Source organism: Helicoverpa zea, chromosome 31 (assembly GCF_022581195.2).
Source record: "Helicoverpa zea isolate HzStark_Cry1AcR chromosome 31, ilHelZeax1.1, whole genome shotgun sequence".
Lineage (NCBI taxonomy): Eukaryota > Metazoa > Arthropoda > Insecta > Lepidoptera > Noctuidae > Helicoverpa > Helicoverpa zea.
Genome location: NC_061482.1, coordinates 2,267,719 through 2,283,578, shown reverse-complemented (window position 1 = coordinate 2,283,578; position 15,860 = coordinate 2,267,719). Strand labels below are relative to the sequence as shown.

The window sequence follows — 15,860 nt, the reverse complement described above, 5'->3', positions numbered from 1 at the left end:
ATTTCCTGATACATCATCTTCGTACCTTACCTTTTATTTTGGAGTCGGCTTTCCGAGTCCAGCTGAGTATCAGTGCTTTACAAGAAGCGACTGCCATTCTGACCTCCTCAGCCCACTTTCCCGGGCAACCCGATTCCCCTTGGTATGACCGCCGGGACCTACAGTTTAACGTGCCCTCCGAAACACGGTCACATACAGCCTTAGAAAAGTTGCATTATAATTTGCCTGACACACACTCATACTTGACAGGTTTACCCACTAGGCCACCATGACTTCAATATCATTACCTATAGTAGGTACCATATACGAATAAAACATCAATTTAAAATTTAAAATTATTTTATTTAAAAATTACTTACACTTATAATTTACACAAGTATAAAAAATGTATTCTAATCCATCTTACGTGATGAATTGAAACGAAAATGGTTTTTTGTAGCATAAGGCCTCAGCCCATAACCTAGACAATAGACTACCAGCGATGAAATGGCCGAGCGATTGTGACAAGTCATTGTCAACTTAGTGTTAAGTCATTTAAGTCCAATTTACTTCCACAATATCACAGGGTGAGCTGCCGCATCGTATGCAAAAATATTTTCTAGGTTATGCCCTGGACGGAGTAACTGTGTATATATCCCGGATGATATTTTATAGGAAGAGATGAGAGGGGATGGTGTGAGGGTGTTTCGTGGAGGGTTTAGTTGCCTCCTCGCCTGAATGTCCTACCGGAGCGCGCGGGGGGCGCGGCCGAGTCCACCTGAGGCTCGTCCTCCGACTCCTGGACCGATCTTGTGGCTGCTGTTTGCACAAACAAAAGAAATCACTTAACACGTGTATGAATGTCGACATTATTTAAATGGAATCACAAAAACACAAGATTTTATATGAAGATACTTACTAACAGAGACCCTACGGAATCTACACTGTAATATTATAAAGCTGAAGAGTTTGTTTTTTTGAACGGATCTCAGGAACTACTTACCTACTCGTCCGATTTGAAATATTCTTTCAGTGTTAGATAGCCCATTTATCGAGGAAGGCTATAGGCTATTTCCCACGGGATGCTGGTGGAACCACTGGCAGAAGGTAGTATTATTATATATAAATGAAAGGTCAGGCCTGCCTGTCACGTAGCTGTGACAACTAACCCTTTTGGATCGATTTGCAACCGATTGCGTTTTGGACTCTAGGAGTAGGCAGAGGTTTATAACTTAAGGGAACTTCTTAGAGATTTTGATTATGGTAATTTAAAACTATGGGCGTCATTGAGTTAACTGCGGAAATAAAAGAAACTTATAATTGAGTGCCGTTACATTCACCAGATCGCGGACGAAGGGAAGGCATAATAATAAATTCAAGGTCAGTTAGCTGGCAATCATTGCTTATTATCATGCTTTGAGAAAATACCTTTATCCTCTGAGAAGATTATGATATTTTTAGGTACTTACGTCGGCCAAATCGTCCTCTGCTTGGTTTAGGTGCCGGCGCGGGCGCCTCTTCATTCGCAACCTCCCTGGTCACCGGGGCATTGTTGAAACGCTTTTTGCTCTTGTTGTCTATACAAAAAAAAAGCTCATATTTGACCTTCATCCACAAACTGATTAGTTTCCACAATACAGTATGAAAATGACGTATTAACATGATACGTGCACACCGAAACCAATGATGAGAGTGCCAATAGTGTAAACGAAGAAATGTTTTGTGTCGATGTTATTATATGACTACTAACTGTACGTAATTTTGGTGGGATCAAGAGAATCCTGTGCTGGCGACGATGTCGTTGTCGAGGGGGCGTTCAATTTGGCTGCAAATACAAAACGTTGTTAATTTCCCACTCATTTTTTGGATTACTGAACAATCCTGGATCATCCTGATGTCATTTAGCCTGCTAATGCAATGCCAGTCAAGGAGGTGATAGTTTTCTTTTTAAACTTACCTTATGTATTGAATAATAGTTTTAAAACATCAAAAGATTGCATTACTACTTTTAGTGAACAGTCAAAAACGCTTTCCATGCAATTTGAATGGAATGTGACGTCACAAATCAGATTAAGCTGTATACTTATTTTCATTAAAACAACGATAAAACTTAATATTTTTTTTCCATCAAAACGATAAATGAAAGTGTCATTATTTTAAGATTCTTAGCCAAATGAATTTGATAAGGTATTTTATTTTGGACCTAGCCAAATACCAATTGAAGTCCTTTCAAAATTTAGCTGAACATGTATCTTCGTAACCCACCTTCGGCAGCTTGAGCCCTCTTCCTCTTGAGGATCTCGAGGAGTTCAGTGTTGCTTCGGAAGGGTCTGACGCCGCTGCCGACCAGCTTCTTGCCTTCCGTGGTGGATGATGGAGCCTCGGTGGAAGCCTCCTGTTGTTCCTCAGCCGGATAGTCACCATCATCCTCGTATTCTGCTTCCTCCTGTAATATACGGAAAATGGACTCAGACTTGGAGAAACTAAGAAAATGAGTGAGTGCCAGTATGACAGGGGAAGAATGGAAGCGGAGCACATATTGCAACGACCCCAAATAAAATTGGGAACAGAGCAGGAAGAAGAAGAAGACTTGGAGAAACTAAACCTGGGCGCACACTGCAGTTTTTAGTCGGTCTGCTAACGGACATATTAGGTACCTGATCTTTGTAATAAAAATACATGATTCATCTTCATACTGATTTATGAGCCCAAGCCAACAATCGGCCGACTAAAAGTTTCCAGTGTGCGAGTATTCTTAAACTGAACTTAATAAACTTAAATGTTTTTTAAATAATTACTGGAATCTGTAATTGGAAATCGACCTTCCAACAAACGGAAGCATTTAAATATTTAAGGGTGAACGATCGTTTAAGAATTTAATGAACGCTGATTTGTCAATAGCTTTGGTTAAACTGGTGCAGTGATATAAACTTTCTGAGAATAGTACAACCTTTTATGAGTTGGGTAGATAAAAGCACACGAATTGAATTGCCAGTCTACAAAAGGCATATTTTGAAACGTTTAGGTAATTATAAAAGTTTGATAAACAAAACCAAATAAAGTAGTTTATCCTGTTTGATATAACTAAATCCTAATAATGTCATGGATTTTTTTGATTCAGTTTTTAGGTTGCATAAAATTAAGCTTCAAGTCAGCCACACGAATGAAGTTCACCTTTTTATTAACCTACTCTATTAAAATATATCACGCGTATTTCTGACCTTTGGTGCCCAAGTCCTGTTACTGGCAGTTTACATTATTCATTAACAGTTAGGCAGAACCGGGCTCCATAAAAATATTAATTACTAAATTAATTAAATAATAATCTTGTTTTTCGTTAAATTCACGTCGGTCATACGTCACACATTTCCTTGGGCGAACCAGTTTGGGTTGTGCCAAAACTTGCAGGTAGAAATTCCTAAGAGGAAAGGGAGGTCTTGTAAAGGTCATACACGAAGGTGACCCGATCATCGGACGCTCGCCCCACTTGCCTTGAACTACATGGACCCGCGACATCTTTTACGAAACATTGCTGCATCGCTGATATTAATATACCTACGGCTTTCATTTTTGATTAGGGTCTTCCTAAGACTCTGCTGAATTTTTTTAAAGGGAGAATATCACAATCAGAATTTTTGAAAAGCACATGGTTTTAAGCATTAAAAAGGGGTTCTTTGGAAAGATTTACCTTTTTAATTTGTTTGTGTGTTTGCATTATAGAATAGACCTTCTATTGTGATGTAACATCTTGATAACTTATACGGTACCTACATGCCAGAGCTTTTGTAGATGCATGTCGAACGGACAGCTAATCACACAATCAGACAGACGTGTTCAAGGTTTTTGATTGTTAACAATGCAGATTTTTGACACAAGGATTCTGGTAATCATATTTTTAATACTTTGACAATAAACTTTTTAACCGACTTCCCAAAAAGGAGGAGGTTCTCAATTCGGCCGGTATGTTTTTTTTTTCTATGTATGTACATCGATTACTCCGAGGTTTATAAACCGATTTACGTGATTCTTTTTGTTCGACTTGGAATAGCTGCCAGTTGGTCCCATAGTCATCAGGTCAGGATCTGATTATGGAAACCCTGAGAAATCGAGGGCAACCTTCGAAAGTTGTAGGCATACAAAGGGTAAAAACTTGACACTCAGGTGTACGCCTAAAAGCACTATTCAACAGTGAAGATTTGGAGCTGACCTGATGATGGAGACCACAGACAGACAGAGAGGGCCGAGGGAACTCGACAACTGAATACGTAAACTACCTCGTGTTTGGGCTTAAATTATTTGTATTGACAAAACCTTTGCAACAGTGAAGGTTTGGAGCTGACCTGATGATGGAGACCAGAGAAAGTCGAGGGAACTCGACAACTGAATATGTAAAATACCTCGTATTTGGACTTATATTCTTTGTATTGATGAGAACTTCCCACTTATATGGATAGTGACAATTATTCGTATCACTGAAAAGCTTTAAATAAAAAACTTTTTTACAAAAAAATCAAACCGACTTCCCAAAACACTAAAAAGCAAAAAAAAAAAACTAATTTTAGGTGCATCGGCCTAGAAGTCGGTGGCAAAATTAACTTAGTAACATCCATTAGACACCGACTTCTAGGCCGATGCACCTAAAATTAGTTTTTTTTTTGCTTTTTAGTGTTTTGGGAAGTCGGTTTAATTTTTTTGTAAAAAAGTTTTTTATTAACTTTTACGTACGTATACACGATTCCATAAAACACATCATAATTTATTACAAATCTCATTTTTCTTTTTATATTTATGTTGTAAATTGGACCTTTTTTATTTGAACAGAAATACCTAATACCTGAGTAAATGCAATATTTTCCTCGTTTATTTCGATCGGCAAAAACCAACGTTTTATTATTGTGATCGAAGTTTTTGATGACTCAAAGACAGGTCAAGGCGATCGAGTTCAAACAAAGGCCACTTTGCAGCTTGCAGTCAAAGCTTTACTGCATTTTATGTAAATGTTATGTATGTTTACAATATTTGCCAAAATACATTATTTTTGTTTCTGTATGGAATATCTAGTACTTATGTACTGGCCGCTAATATGACCACGTTGCCATATTCTCTAAATGTTTGTAGTCTTTTCTCTGGATCTAGACTATCTATTGACCAAATTTCGCTGAAATCGATTTCGAAGTTTTGGCGTGAAAACTGTCGCATTTAATTATAATATTTTTAGATAAATAAAGTTGAGACACCCAATAAATATCTATTCACGCATTTATCTCTAAGTAAGAGATACTTCACAACACAAAAAGGAACGCTTTCCAATATATAATTTAGTATTGTTAGTTTCAATTTAGCGTGAAATCGCATGAACTTCCACCTTTTGCGGCGAGAGGCGTGCCACGCCGTGACTCCTACGTACAACACAGATGCACACATATTTACACAATTAACGCTCACTCTTGGCCAAACAATCTGCATTGACTGAGATTCGTTGCGAAACGACACTAAGTGGACTTTCTAAGAGCTTAAATCGTCGCGGGATAATATGGCAATTTCTTTCAATACACATGTAGGTGGCATGTGTGCATGTGTGCAATATTGTTACTTTATATCTGTGCATGTGTGAGTTGCGGCTCTTGTGTAACCGCAAGCCGGCGGACCATGCCCGGCAAGTAATCAAATAACATTTTAGCCAAAATAGAAAATTTTGTAATCGCTAATTTTGTGCATTAAGTCTGTTTTAACAAACATCTACGGTTAGTTGTGCACAATTATTTTTATTTGTTGCTAAAGTAGGGAAATGGCGCTTCCGCGTCGACTAGGTCACAGACACGTTATGACTAGAATATCTAACTACCTAACCAACAGTAGAAGGCTTCTTAGAATTATGTCTGACAGACATACATACATTTTTTTCTAACTGCATCCGGAGTGTTTAAATGTCAATATTTGGACGAGGAATCTTTGCAAGCATAGAATGAGTAGGTACTACCAAAATCATTGCTTAGTGTGTTAATTAATTTTATGATCTCCCGAGCCCTTTCCCAACTGTGTTGGAGTCGGCTTCCAGTCTAACCGGATGCAGCTGAGTAGGTACTAATGTTTTACATGGAGCGACTGCCTACCTGACCTCCTCAACCCAGTACCCTTTCGTAAGGCTGGTTGTCAGACTTTCTGGCTTCTGGCTACCCATAACGACTGCTAAAGATGTTTTAATAACAGCCTTACTAATTGCAATCTCCAACACTCAAATCAACAGCTAGGTAGATGTGTCGTAGGTATATACCGTTTTTTAAATGGAAAATCGTCTAATGACTCCACTCGCTGTGTTCTAGCAGCTTGAGGGAGTGTCAGACTCTTTCTGGCTAAAATCCATCATGTTCCTTCTTTAGGCCTTTGTGGCCGGCAATACACGGACCGCTTGAAGCAGTCAGTGGCGAAAGCTTCACGCTGAGACTGCACATTGAACTGCAGAGTTCTAGGACACACATACACGACTGCTTCAAGCGGTCCATGTATTGGCGTGTATGTACCAGGGCCGCGGTAACTCTTCAACAATCCCGAGGTGTATAGGTTCGTACCTGAGGAGCAGGTGTGGTGGTGGTGGTGGTAGGCTTGCCCTTGGCCAGGGAGCCTCGTTTGAGCAGGCCCCGCGATGGCGCCGCCGGCCGCTCCTCGTCCTGACCGAGGACTGAGCACACCACGCACGCTACCAGTATAAACCTGGAACATAAACATCGATTATTTATAATTTATATTAAAGTAATTCTAGGTATTCTATTTTTCAAATCTCATCCTCCGAGCTCTTTTCCCAACTATGTTAGGGGTCGGCCTCCAGTCCAGTATTTTTTTCAAACATAGGTGATAATTATGTATAAGATCTTAACAATTTAATCAATTACCAATATACAATTAACGATATCTTTACTAAATAGAACACATGGTGATAGAGTACTTGGATTGTAATTTGTGGCTTTGAGAAATAGATTCTAAATTAGGTTGCGTTCCCGAGAGAAAATTAAAGCATACCACAGTTTGTAATGTTATACATAATAAAAGACACACCTACGCACCTACTCGTTGTCAATACAGGTTATATCCTACCTAGATCTGCATCATATCATAATGCAAGCAATTGCCCTAACAGAACTTTCATCTAACTAAGATACTATTCTTAGGCAACAACCACAAAAATGTTTTACATTATACCTAGAACCTAGATATTCTATCTAGCGCGTTTCTACTACAGTCGAGGCAAATTCTATGTCACTGTATTACTAATACCGCCCATACTTTAAGTATTCATATTTCAACATTCACGTTGATAGAACACATTTTTTCTATAGGGTGTTATGGTATAACGAAGCAGGATCGTAACAGTAACACATTTGTGTAACAAACCCGTTTGTTACATATTAATATTACACATGAGTCTACACTTTATTCGCGTATCATGTAGGCAAATATTTGAGGCGGTACCTATCAATAATGACCTCGTTTTAGTACGATTTTTTATATATGTATGTTAAAAAGCCCATGAACATACCTATAATATTACCTTGTTAAATAACAAGACGTATAAAAGCCATACCATTTTCACTTATTCTCTTTTTACGTTCTAATGAATCAATAGATTTTCCGAGTTCCCTCGATTTTCCCTGTCAAAAATCATGTTCTGATTGTTGTCGTTATGTAAATCGATAGGTATTGGTCCTAAGTATCGTTTCGTGTCGAAATATCTGAGACATGCATCGGCTGCATTCGTGGACGTTTTGGTGCAATCGGTACAACAATATCGGGACCTTTGATGAATGCCTGCCTGCATATTAATATTGGTTTGAATTGGAGGCTTCTAGCTTTTGATTTAAAGTACCAGACACACTATATTGAGGAGTTATGTTTTTGTCCTAAAGTCTGGCCCCCAAGAAGGTGGATGGATGATGTGATAAATGTTAGATAGCTGTTGAATGCTGGGGCCCGATTCTCCTAAATTAATAATGTTAAAATCGAATCGCAATATGATCGTAATAGCAGTTTTAACCATATCGGGCATTCTGCTACTAATAAAAGACCAATCGTATTCGATTGACATTTGATTGGTGTGCGATTGGTCTGCTATTTTGGTGATTTTGGTCTATACGGTAATTTGCTGTACAATCATTTTGTAATCGTAAATCATTAGCAGACAAAATGATTCATTATTGAATGACAGAAAAGGATAAAAACGTTTATTTCAAAGAAAAAATAGCGGAATGCCACATACGCTTCGAGTCGGGATTGGATCTCAGTCGAATCGAGTCGAACGTGAATCGTATGTTGCTTAAGTAAAATTAGGAGAATTGGGCCCCTGGCCGCTTTCAACCGGCCCTTTTGGAAATCTATGAGTTAGCTAGAGTGATGAGAATGATCCTAAAATATAGCAATCATGACCATAGCAATGATTTGAGAAAACTATAATTTATGGCACTCTCAAGTAACGTGGCTTCATATGGTAAAGAATTTTCAAAGTTGATCCACTAGATCCACGGAATTCCCCCTGCAACGTCAGAAACCCACTTTTCAAAATTCACAAACTGATAACATTTTATTTTATTCTCCTCTCGCTACTAGTATTCCCTTCCAAGTGACAGCCTTGTCAGGCTAAATTAATACAACCCTGACTTTGTTGTTATCTAGTTCGCAAAGTGATCATTTACTAAAATTCTAGTCAGACCTATCGCTTCAAGTTTTGTGCTAGTAGGTGTGTGCTAACATTTATTGAACTGCTCAATATTCCGTCACTTATTCACGATACAATCACTGCAAATATGAAATAGGTAAATAACCAGTTTGTACGCTGTTCTAATTGTTATTGCCCATCGGTTGCTGCATTACCCACATACTCCACATGCCCATATGCATCATATACTTGAGCACACTGCATGCTTAGGCTCTTAATATGTAAAAAATCATAATAATTCTTGGCCATTATTTAAATCCATATTACTTAATCGAGTGTGAATTATAATCCAGTTAATAATATGAATAAAAAACAAAGCTAGTTCGACTGTGTCGAGACTTTTCTGCATAGTTATTTTACTAGACGCAAAATGTCAGGGATTTCTATTATAGACGCGTATACCTACCTATTCAATGTACTTGTTTGATATTTGCAATTTATAATACTAATTTAAGAAAGACGAATGATTCCACGAATTCATAATGTCATTAGTGTCATGCACCGGGAATTTGTCCTTGCGCGATCAATTGAGACCAACACGTTACGAGACGTCTAACATTATGTAAATAATAATCTTTATATCAGAAATATACTCGATCTATGTAACTAATCGGAGATATAATTGTCGTGAACATATTTTTACATAACTCCTAATAGGACATACCTGTCTATTGAGTTACGTATGCGAATCACGTAATAGAAAATGACATTTCAACAAGTAAAAAGTGGTCAAGCTGAAAGGTCACGCCATTTTAAGTTCAAGGGGGCAACTGTAGCATCCTATTCAACTATTATCACTTAACAGTTACACGCATTGGCGGAGACAGAGTACCTACTTGCGAAAGGCCGCATGTCTTGTTGCTACGCATTAACTCAGGCTTGGCAACTCGTCGATCAACAGGTTAAAGAATTAGTTTTTGTGAGTATCTAACGGGTGCTTATGACATGCATAGTTCAATGGCGTTAAATGTCAAACACGATGTATGGCATGCCGAGGCTGGGTGAATGTCGCGGGAGCACCTCCGGGTGGCGTGCGCGCGCTGGCAGCGCTCGGCAGCCCCATGCATGCGCCGCATCGCGCAGAGGTCAACGCGTCGCTCTAGCACATAGATTGTTGTACAACAGGTCCGCGCAGGGTCGCCTCACGTCCACCAAGCTTCAATTCCGTGTCCGCTTCCGACAACAGCTTCCCTTTGCTTTCTCTGTTTTATGTAATTGACGATCTGCGGCAGCCATTGTCCGGCAGATGATATGCGCCGACACGATACCGAGAACGCAGCCCATCAGCGATTCAGCAATCATCACTTTATAGTTATTTCACAAATATTTCATTCCGCGCCTAAGACGTGCCGGCGCATTTTGTGAAAGGACGCCTCGCCTTTTATTGTCATTTGTCTTGTGAGTAGAAATCATATCATTGCAGTTCGAGTCACGTCGGAAAAAGTGCAGCTTTCTATACTAGGCAATGTAATTTACTATGTCGCACGTGTGTGGGCGCTCCGAATGTGTAAATTTAACCTCAAATCACGTCAAGGTCAGTCGGCCAGATACCAGAAGTGGTAAAAAGTAGGCTGACCTCGCGGTGCAATGCGGCAGCAGCAGTCTGCCCCGCGGGCGCACCCACCCAGCCATGACGGCATTACGCACTTTTTACAGGAATTTCGTTTCTAACCTTCTCGTGACCCAAAAAACTTATTGCACCACTATCCCACGAATTTCAAAAACTAGAATAACAATAACACTCAAAAATTATAATTGGATTAAAACTAACGATTACAATAGATTTGATGCGGATCTAACATGGGCGCGATAAATTGGGAAACAATGAGAGCTTTGGCACGAATCTTCTCACAATGCGACGCAGCTTCATAACTGGGGCCCGATTCTCCTAAGTTAATAATGTCAAAATCGAATAGAAATCGAATCGCAATATGATCGCAATAGCAGTTTTAACCATATAGGACATTCTGCTACTAATAAAAGACCAATCGTATTCGATTGACATTTGATTGGTGTGCGATTGGTCTGCTATTTTGGTAATTTTGGTCTATACGGTAGTTTGCTGTACAATCATTTTGCAATCGTAAATCATTTGCAGACAAAATGATTCATTATTTAATGACAGAAAAGGATAAAAACGTTTATTTCAAAGGAAAAATAGCGGAATGCCACATTCGCTTCAATCGTAATCGAGTCGGGATCGGATCTCAGTCGAATCGAGTCGAACGTCAATCGAATGTTGCTTAAGTAAAATTAGGAGAATCGGGCCCCTGTTGCAACACGCTCACGTTATGCCGAAAGCTACGAAAGCTTTCTGTTCGACTACTTTCAGAGAACACTGAATTAGGAACAACATTCCGTTTTTAATTATGCAAGACTGGATGCGGCCGGGGAAGATACTGTGAAACACTTAAAGCTCACAAGTCCTCGGTTTTATAGGCAAAATGTCAATCGTCTGGTTGAGCAACTTTGTTTTATTGGCAAATGTCTTATGTGCGCAGTAGGTAATGCCGGCATTGAGTAAGTGCTAGGTATTTTTGAGCGCATCTACATGCAGTCACTCCTTTGTTTTATACATTATGACTTATGCCTATTATAGACATAGTCTATGACCACAGTTCGTGTGTCTATGGACGTGCCGAATGTAGGATGCGCAACATCTCACAATGATCGTGCATCACATCTGCCCACGCGCGTTTTTGTCTTAGCGAACATGGATTGCCAAACACTAAAAGCCTCCAAAATTATTCAGAAGGGTAGAAACTGCATCAAACTGATACAGAATTTTAATACATTATAATCTATATTAATTGAGGCCAGCAAGTGGAAGTGGTTGCATTCATTATCAATAGTTACCTACCGACGTTGCAAAATGTAGAAACACTAATTCTTAAACCTTGTTTTAATTATCCGAACATAATATTTTCCGCTTTAAGTTTTTGGAGGATTTTCAATTTATAATCGGACATGTTGCATGTAACTTTAAATGCAAACATGTGAAAGTTTGTGAAACAATGAATTCTAAAAAGGAAGGCACTTGTCGCCTTTCGTAAACGAGTTTTTCGAAATTTTTATTTTTGATGTTACGAAAGTTATGTAAAATATATAAGGTTTATTCGCGGCTAAACTTACTCATCAAATTATTTTGAAATATACGGAATATGTTATAGAATCTATGGGTATACTAATATATTCTAAGTTGGGTAAGTGGGAACGTTTAGTTGATACGCTACTCACGTGCTGACAGACTGATTTGTAAACCTTTTTACATCGATTTAATGCAGAGCTGGATATTTTCTGAATATATTTCTATGTAAATTGGCATGTATTTTGAACTCTAAGCATTCCAAAGGCCGACAAAATACGATCAAGGACTTCAACACGAATATTATTAAGTCGTTGGGTTATCCAATACTGATATTGTGCAAATATTTCAGTATTAATGATCTTTTTTTAACTTTACAGCCTGCCTATATTATTTAAAGTTTGAATTTCGTTGAACCGAATTCAACTTTTGGAAATCCGAACTGCAGTAAAAGTGTAGTTGATCAAAATGGTTCATCCCATCACATCGATCTGCTAATGTTGGAAAACGCAAAGATGGGCAGCAGTTGGTGAAAAGCCTCCAAGAAAATGTTATATCGAAGCTTCACAAATGGCACGTTTGAGTATTAATACATTTGAGTAGCTGACACATGTGCATAGAAGAGGATTGCGGAGATGTTTTACATAACAATGACAGCGACGAGCGGTAAATGCCACGGGTCCATGCGAGGAGGCTGCATCTGCCGCATCCTACATAACTCGAGCCTAGCTGATCGTAGGTCGCGGGACCAACTTTCGACATGGGACTGACTCATTCATACAACCGGTTCTCGTTTCGCTCAATTAATTTGAAAATTAATTAGTTTGTTACGGCGGGTCAGTCCGCGCTCTTCTATAATAAGGTTTATAAGCCAAATTATGAAATATTAGTTACGAACGCCCTGCTCTAATCTACAGATACAATTTAGATGTTAATCGTTATTAAAATATAATGTAGTAATGTTACAGAGTGACCGAGTGGGCGGCATTCATTACAATGTCCGCAAACTGTCAGTTGCACTGGGTACAAGGGTGCGTTGCTATTACGTTTGACCATTGAGAATGATATTAGAAAGGCAACATACGCCGTAAACATTCCTAGGCTTATATTGTATTTATGATTACGTTTTTATGTTTCGTCATAGGTTATAGCAATACTCGACACTTGGACAATAACCATCTATCATTACACGGGCTGGTAACACAATCGTTCACTTAGCCTACCTTTCAAATTATATCGCCGTGCGAAATCCCTATTCAAATTGTTAATTGATAAGTACTAGATATTATTAGAAATGGTTTTCAAGAAACTTTACCATGTAAAACACTCGAAAGTTTATGTTAAGTTAGTAACCAAGTAAATGTTAAATATATAAATAATGGGACATCGCAAAAGCAATCGCACAGCTGCAACTAGCTTAATTGATAAGCAAGAAATCTTAGGGGAACAACGAAGAGACGGGGCAGGATTCAGTAATAATATAATATGTGTAAGGTTACTCACAGGGGTAGGATCTTCATGTTTGTGTGGTTGTGATGTCGCAAGAGGCACTAGTGTTGGTCCTTTCTCCGCGGCACGGCTTTGTGCAGGTCCACAATCGACGGAGGCCACGCTTGATCTGGCGCTCAAACACGAACACCTCCGGTACACTCCAAGTGTCAGCGGCGGCTGCGCCCGCGCCGCCCGCCGCCGCCCGCGCCACCACCAGCCTGATTTATATTCGAGTGGTGCGCGCGCAACTACATTGTCTAAATAACTACTGTCAGCTCTTAAACTCTGTAAATCCTGTTGTGACGTCTCGTGACATGCCTACTAAACAATTTTGGAAACTATCCTAACGGGTCTTCAGAAAGGCTATAACATTACGAACAACAAAATGTCGCTATTGACCTTTTTACTAGATTTCCTGCTAATAGTATCGTGAACTTTTACATTTAGATAGGTCACATGAATTTGATAATTAGTTTGGTGGCATCAAATTATGTAAGATGAAGTTTAAGGATCTGATTTCGCTGATTATGTAATGAAGGTAATAAAAGCTTAGAAGAGTATTGTAATTGAGGTGTTGCAATGTTCGAGGGTGATAAGCCATAAGGTAATAAATATGTAGGAGCGTGACGCCCGCGCCGCCACTTTCATTGAGGTCACAGGTGAGATGATTCTCCGGAATTTTATTAGATAACACATAGACGAGATCTGATTGGATGCTGACGCTGTAACTGACTATCTATCACTTTCTTAATTTTTGGGTGTCTACATAAAAACGATTTCGTAATAAGTTCGTAATATCATAACCGAGAGAATCTTCAACTATTCTTTTAAGCGGACATTTTGTTTTTAGGAGACATTTCGAAATGATTACTGCGGTGTTACAGACATAAACGCATATCACAATTCAGGAAAATCAAGAATAAAGGATTTCAGAAATGAATACATAGCTTCAAGTTCTAGGAATTTAGGCCGGTAAAACAACCATTAGTTTTTTATTTGGTAAGTACCTAACATATTTTAAATAGGAAGTTATTTTGATAGAAGAGAATACAAAATCGACTCTTTTAATTAAGTAACTTGTTTAATCATGTAACCTACTTTAAATAAATATGACAGCCGTTGCCCTTCTTAACATACTTTTGCCGGAAAATATTGAACGTATCGACATTGCCTTCCGATGCCCATGAATGTCCAACAAAGTGCCTACTTTTAATCATTGAGAACATTCAAAAGGATTGATTGGACAATTACTTATTTCGGTAACCAACTCTTCCGTATTTTAATCGTTGGCTGTATATCTACATGTCGATGCCCTTGTTTAAGAAAACGAGTACATTTATTTTGTCTATAACTCGTACGCACTATAGATCTTATAAACCCACGGAGGAAGGAAAGATGAGCGGAGATGCCAATATGCCACAATACAGGTAGGTCAGGCGCCTCCTTCTAGGTTAAATGCGTACGGTGGGTATGTATGACCTAAGTTACGAGTGAATTAACGAGGTGTTCGAATTCTTTGAGACATTTGTCAACCACTTTTGGTATTACAAAAAATGATAGGGTCCAATGAAGGCGTATAAGGGCGAAATCAGTGACGTTCCTCGTCCCCCGCACAAACGCATTTTGGCGCGCTCATTTCTTAGGAGATTTTCCGTTACTGCACCTCCGCTAGTTATTTTGTTCTCCGTGTATAAATCTAAATGTCTAGACTTTGTTCATTTGAGTTGTAAAGTATACATTTGTAGGTATGCATTCAAGGCTATTGCTGCCATAAAAGCTTTGCCTCGGCTGGTTTTTGGGAATAAAAATACTTATATTGCAACAGTTGAATGCCTAATATAATGAACAGATGAATAAGTATATTTTGTAGATTAATAAGTATAAAATAATAATTCTTAGGTAAGTAGTAGTAGTCTAGTTCTTTCTCGCAGTATCACTCACATTCCGGGTGAACAACTTTTCGTAACCCTATGAAAAGCCCGTAAGTCCTTTCTCGGGCAATAGATTTTCTATAAAATGTTATTAAAATCGGTTCAGTAATTTTGTGAAAGTGCAACAGACAGACAAATATACTTTCGCATTTATAATACTGACAGTTAACAATTGGACATATTGGACACGTTGAGGGCTAGGCAGTCACTTACATGAAGTCAGAAGGTCTTTGCCCGACAATGAACCTATGATTAAGATGACACCTTTTCTTAATAAATAAATAAATTGAAATTGCCAATTAAGAGAATAACATCGAAAAGGACCTTGGTAAATAAATATTGACATAATCTTCAACAACCCGAAATCATTTTTATATTATTTTTATATTTACACAAAGTTGCAACATTGTATTGAATAGTTATGAGTTAAATCGTTAAGTTTATATAATAAATTATATTACTTATGCATTTGTTGGTTTTAAATGTGAGATGATTTGACCTTTCACACCTGCTGTGCCGTTGCATTTACTTGAGTTTACCTACGGTGCTTTGAGTTAATCGTAAGTTCTAATAGCTATGTAGTGGCTTTGGGTCAAACTCTAGACAAATCTGCCCATTCTCCTTTGCAATTTAATTTTAATTATGTTCATCCATCAATGCACACGCC

At 38.5% G+C, this 15,860-nt stretch overlaps 1 protein-coding gene across 2 annotated transcripts; it reads right to left on the bottom strand.

Annotated features, from left to right (window-relative positions):
- Window positions 1-321: 321 nt before the first annotated feature.
- LOC124644837 lies at window positions 322-13,461 on the bottom strand. 2 transcript variants are annotated; one of them, XM_047184444.1, is made up of 6 exons: window positions 13,275-13,457; window positions 6,549-6,690; window positions 2,245-2,425; window positions 1,730-1,804; window positions 1,449-1,556; window positions 322-798 (listed from the first exon to the last, which is right to left on the bottom strand). In XM_047184444.1, exons 1-6 carry the CDS (start codon window positions 13,289-13,291, stop codon window positions 698-700), a joined length of 624 nt encoding a protein of 207 aa, XP_047040400.1. In that variant the 5' UTR covers window positions 13,292-13,457; the 3' UTR covers window positions 322-697. The 2 variants fall into 2 exon arrangements, with proteins under 2 accessions (XP_047040400.1, XP_047040401.1); XM_047184445.1 differs by lacking the exon at window positions 1,730-1,804 and having other exon boundaries at window positions 13,275-13,461.
- Window positions 13,462-15,860: the final 2,399 nt, after the last annotated feature.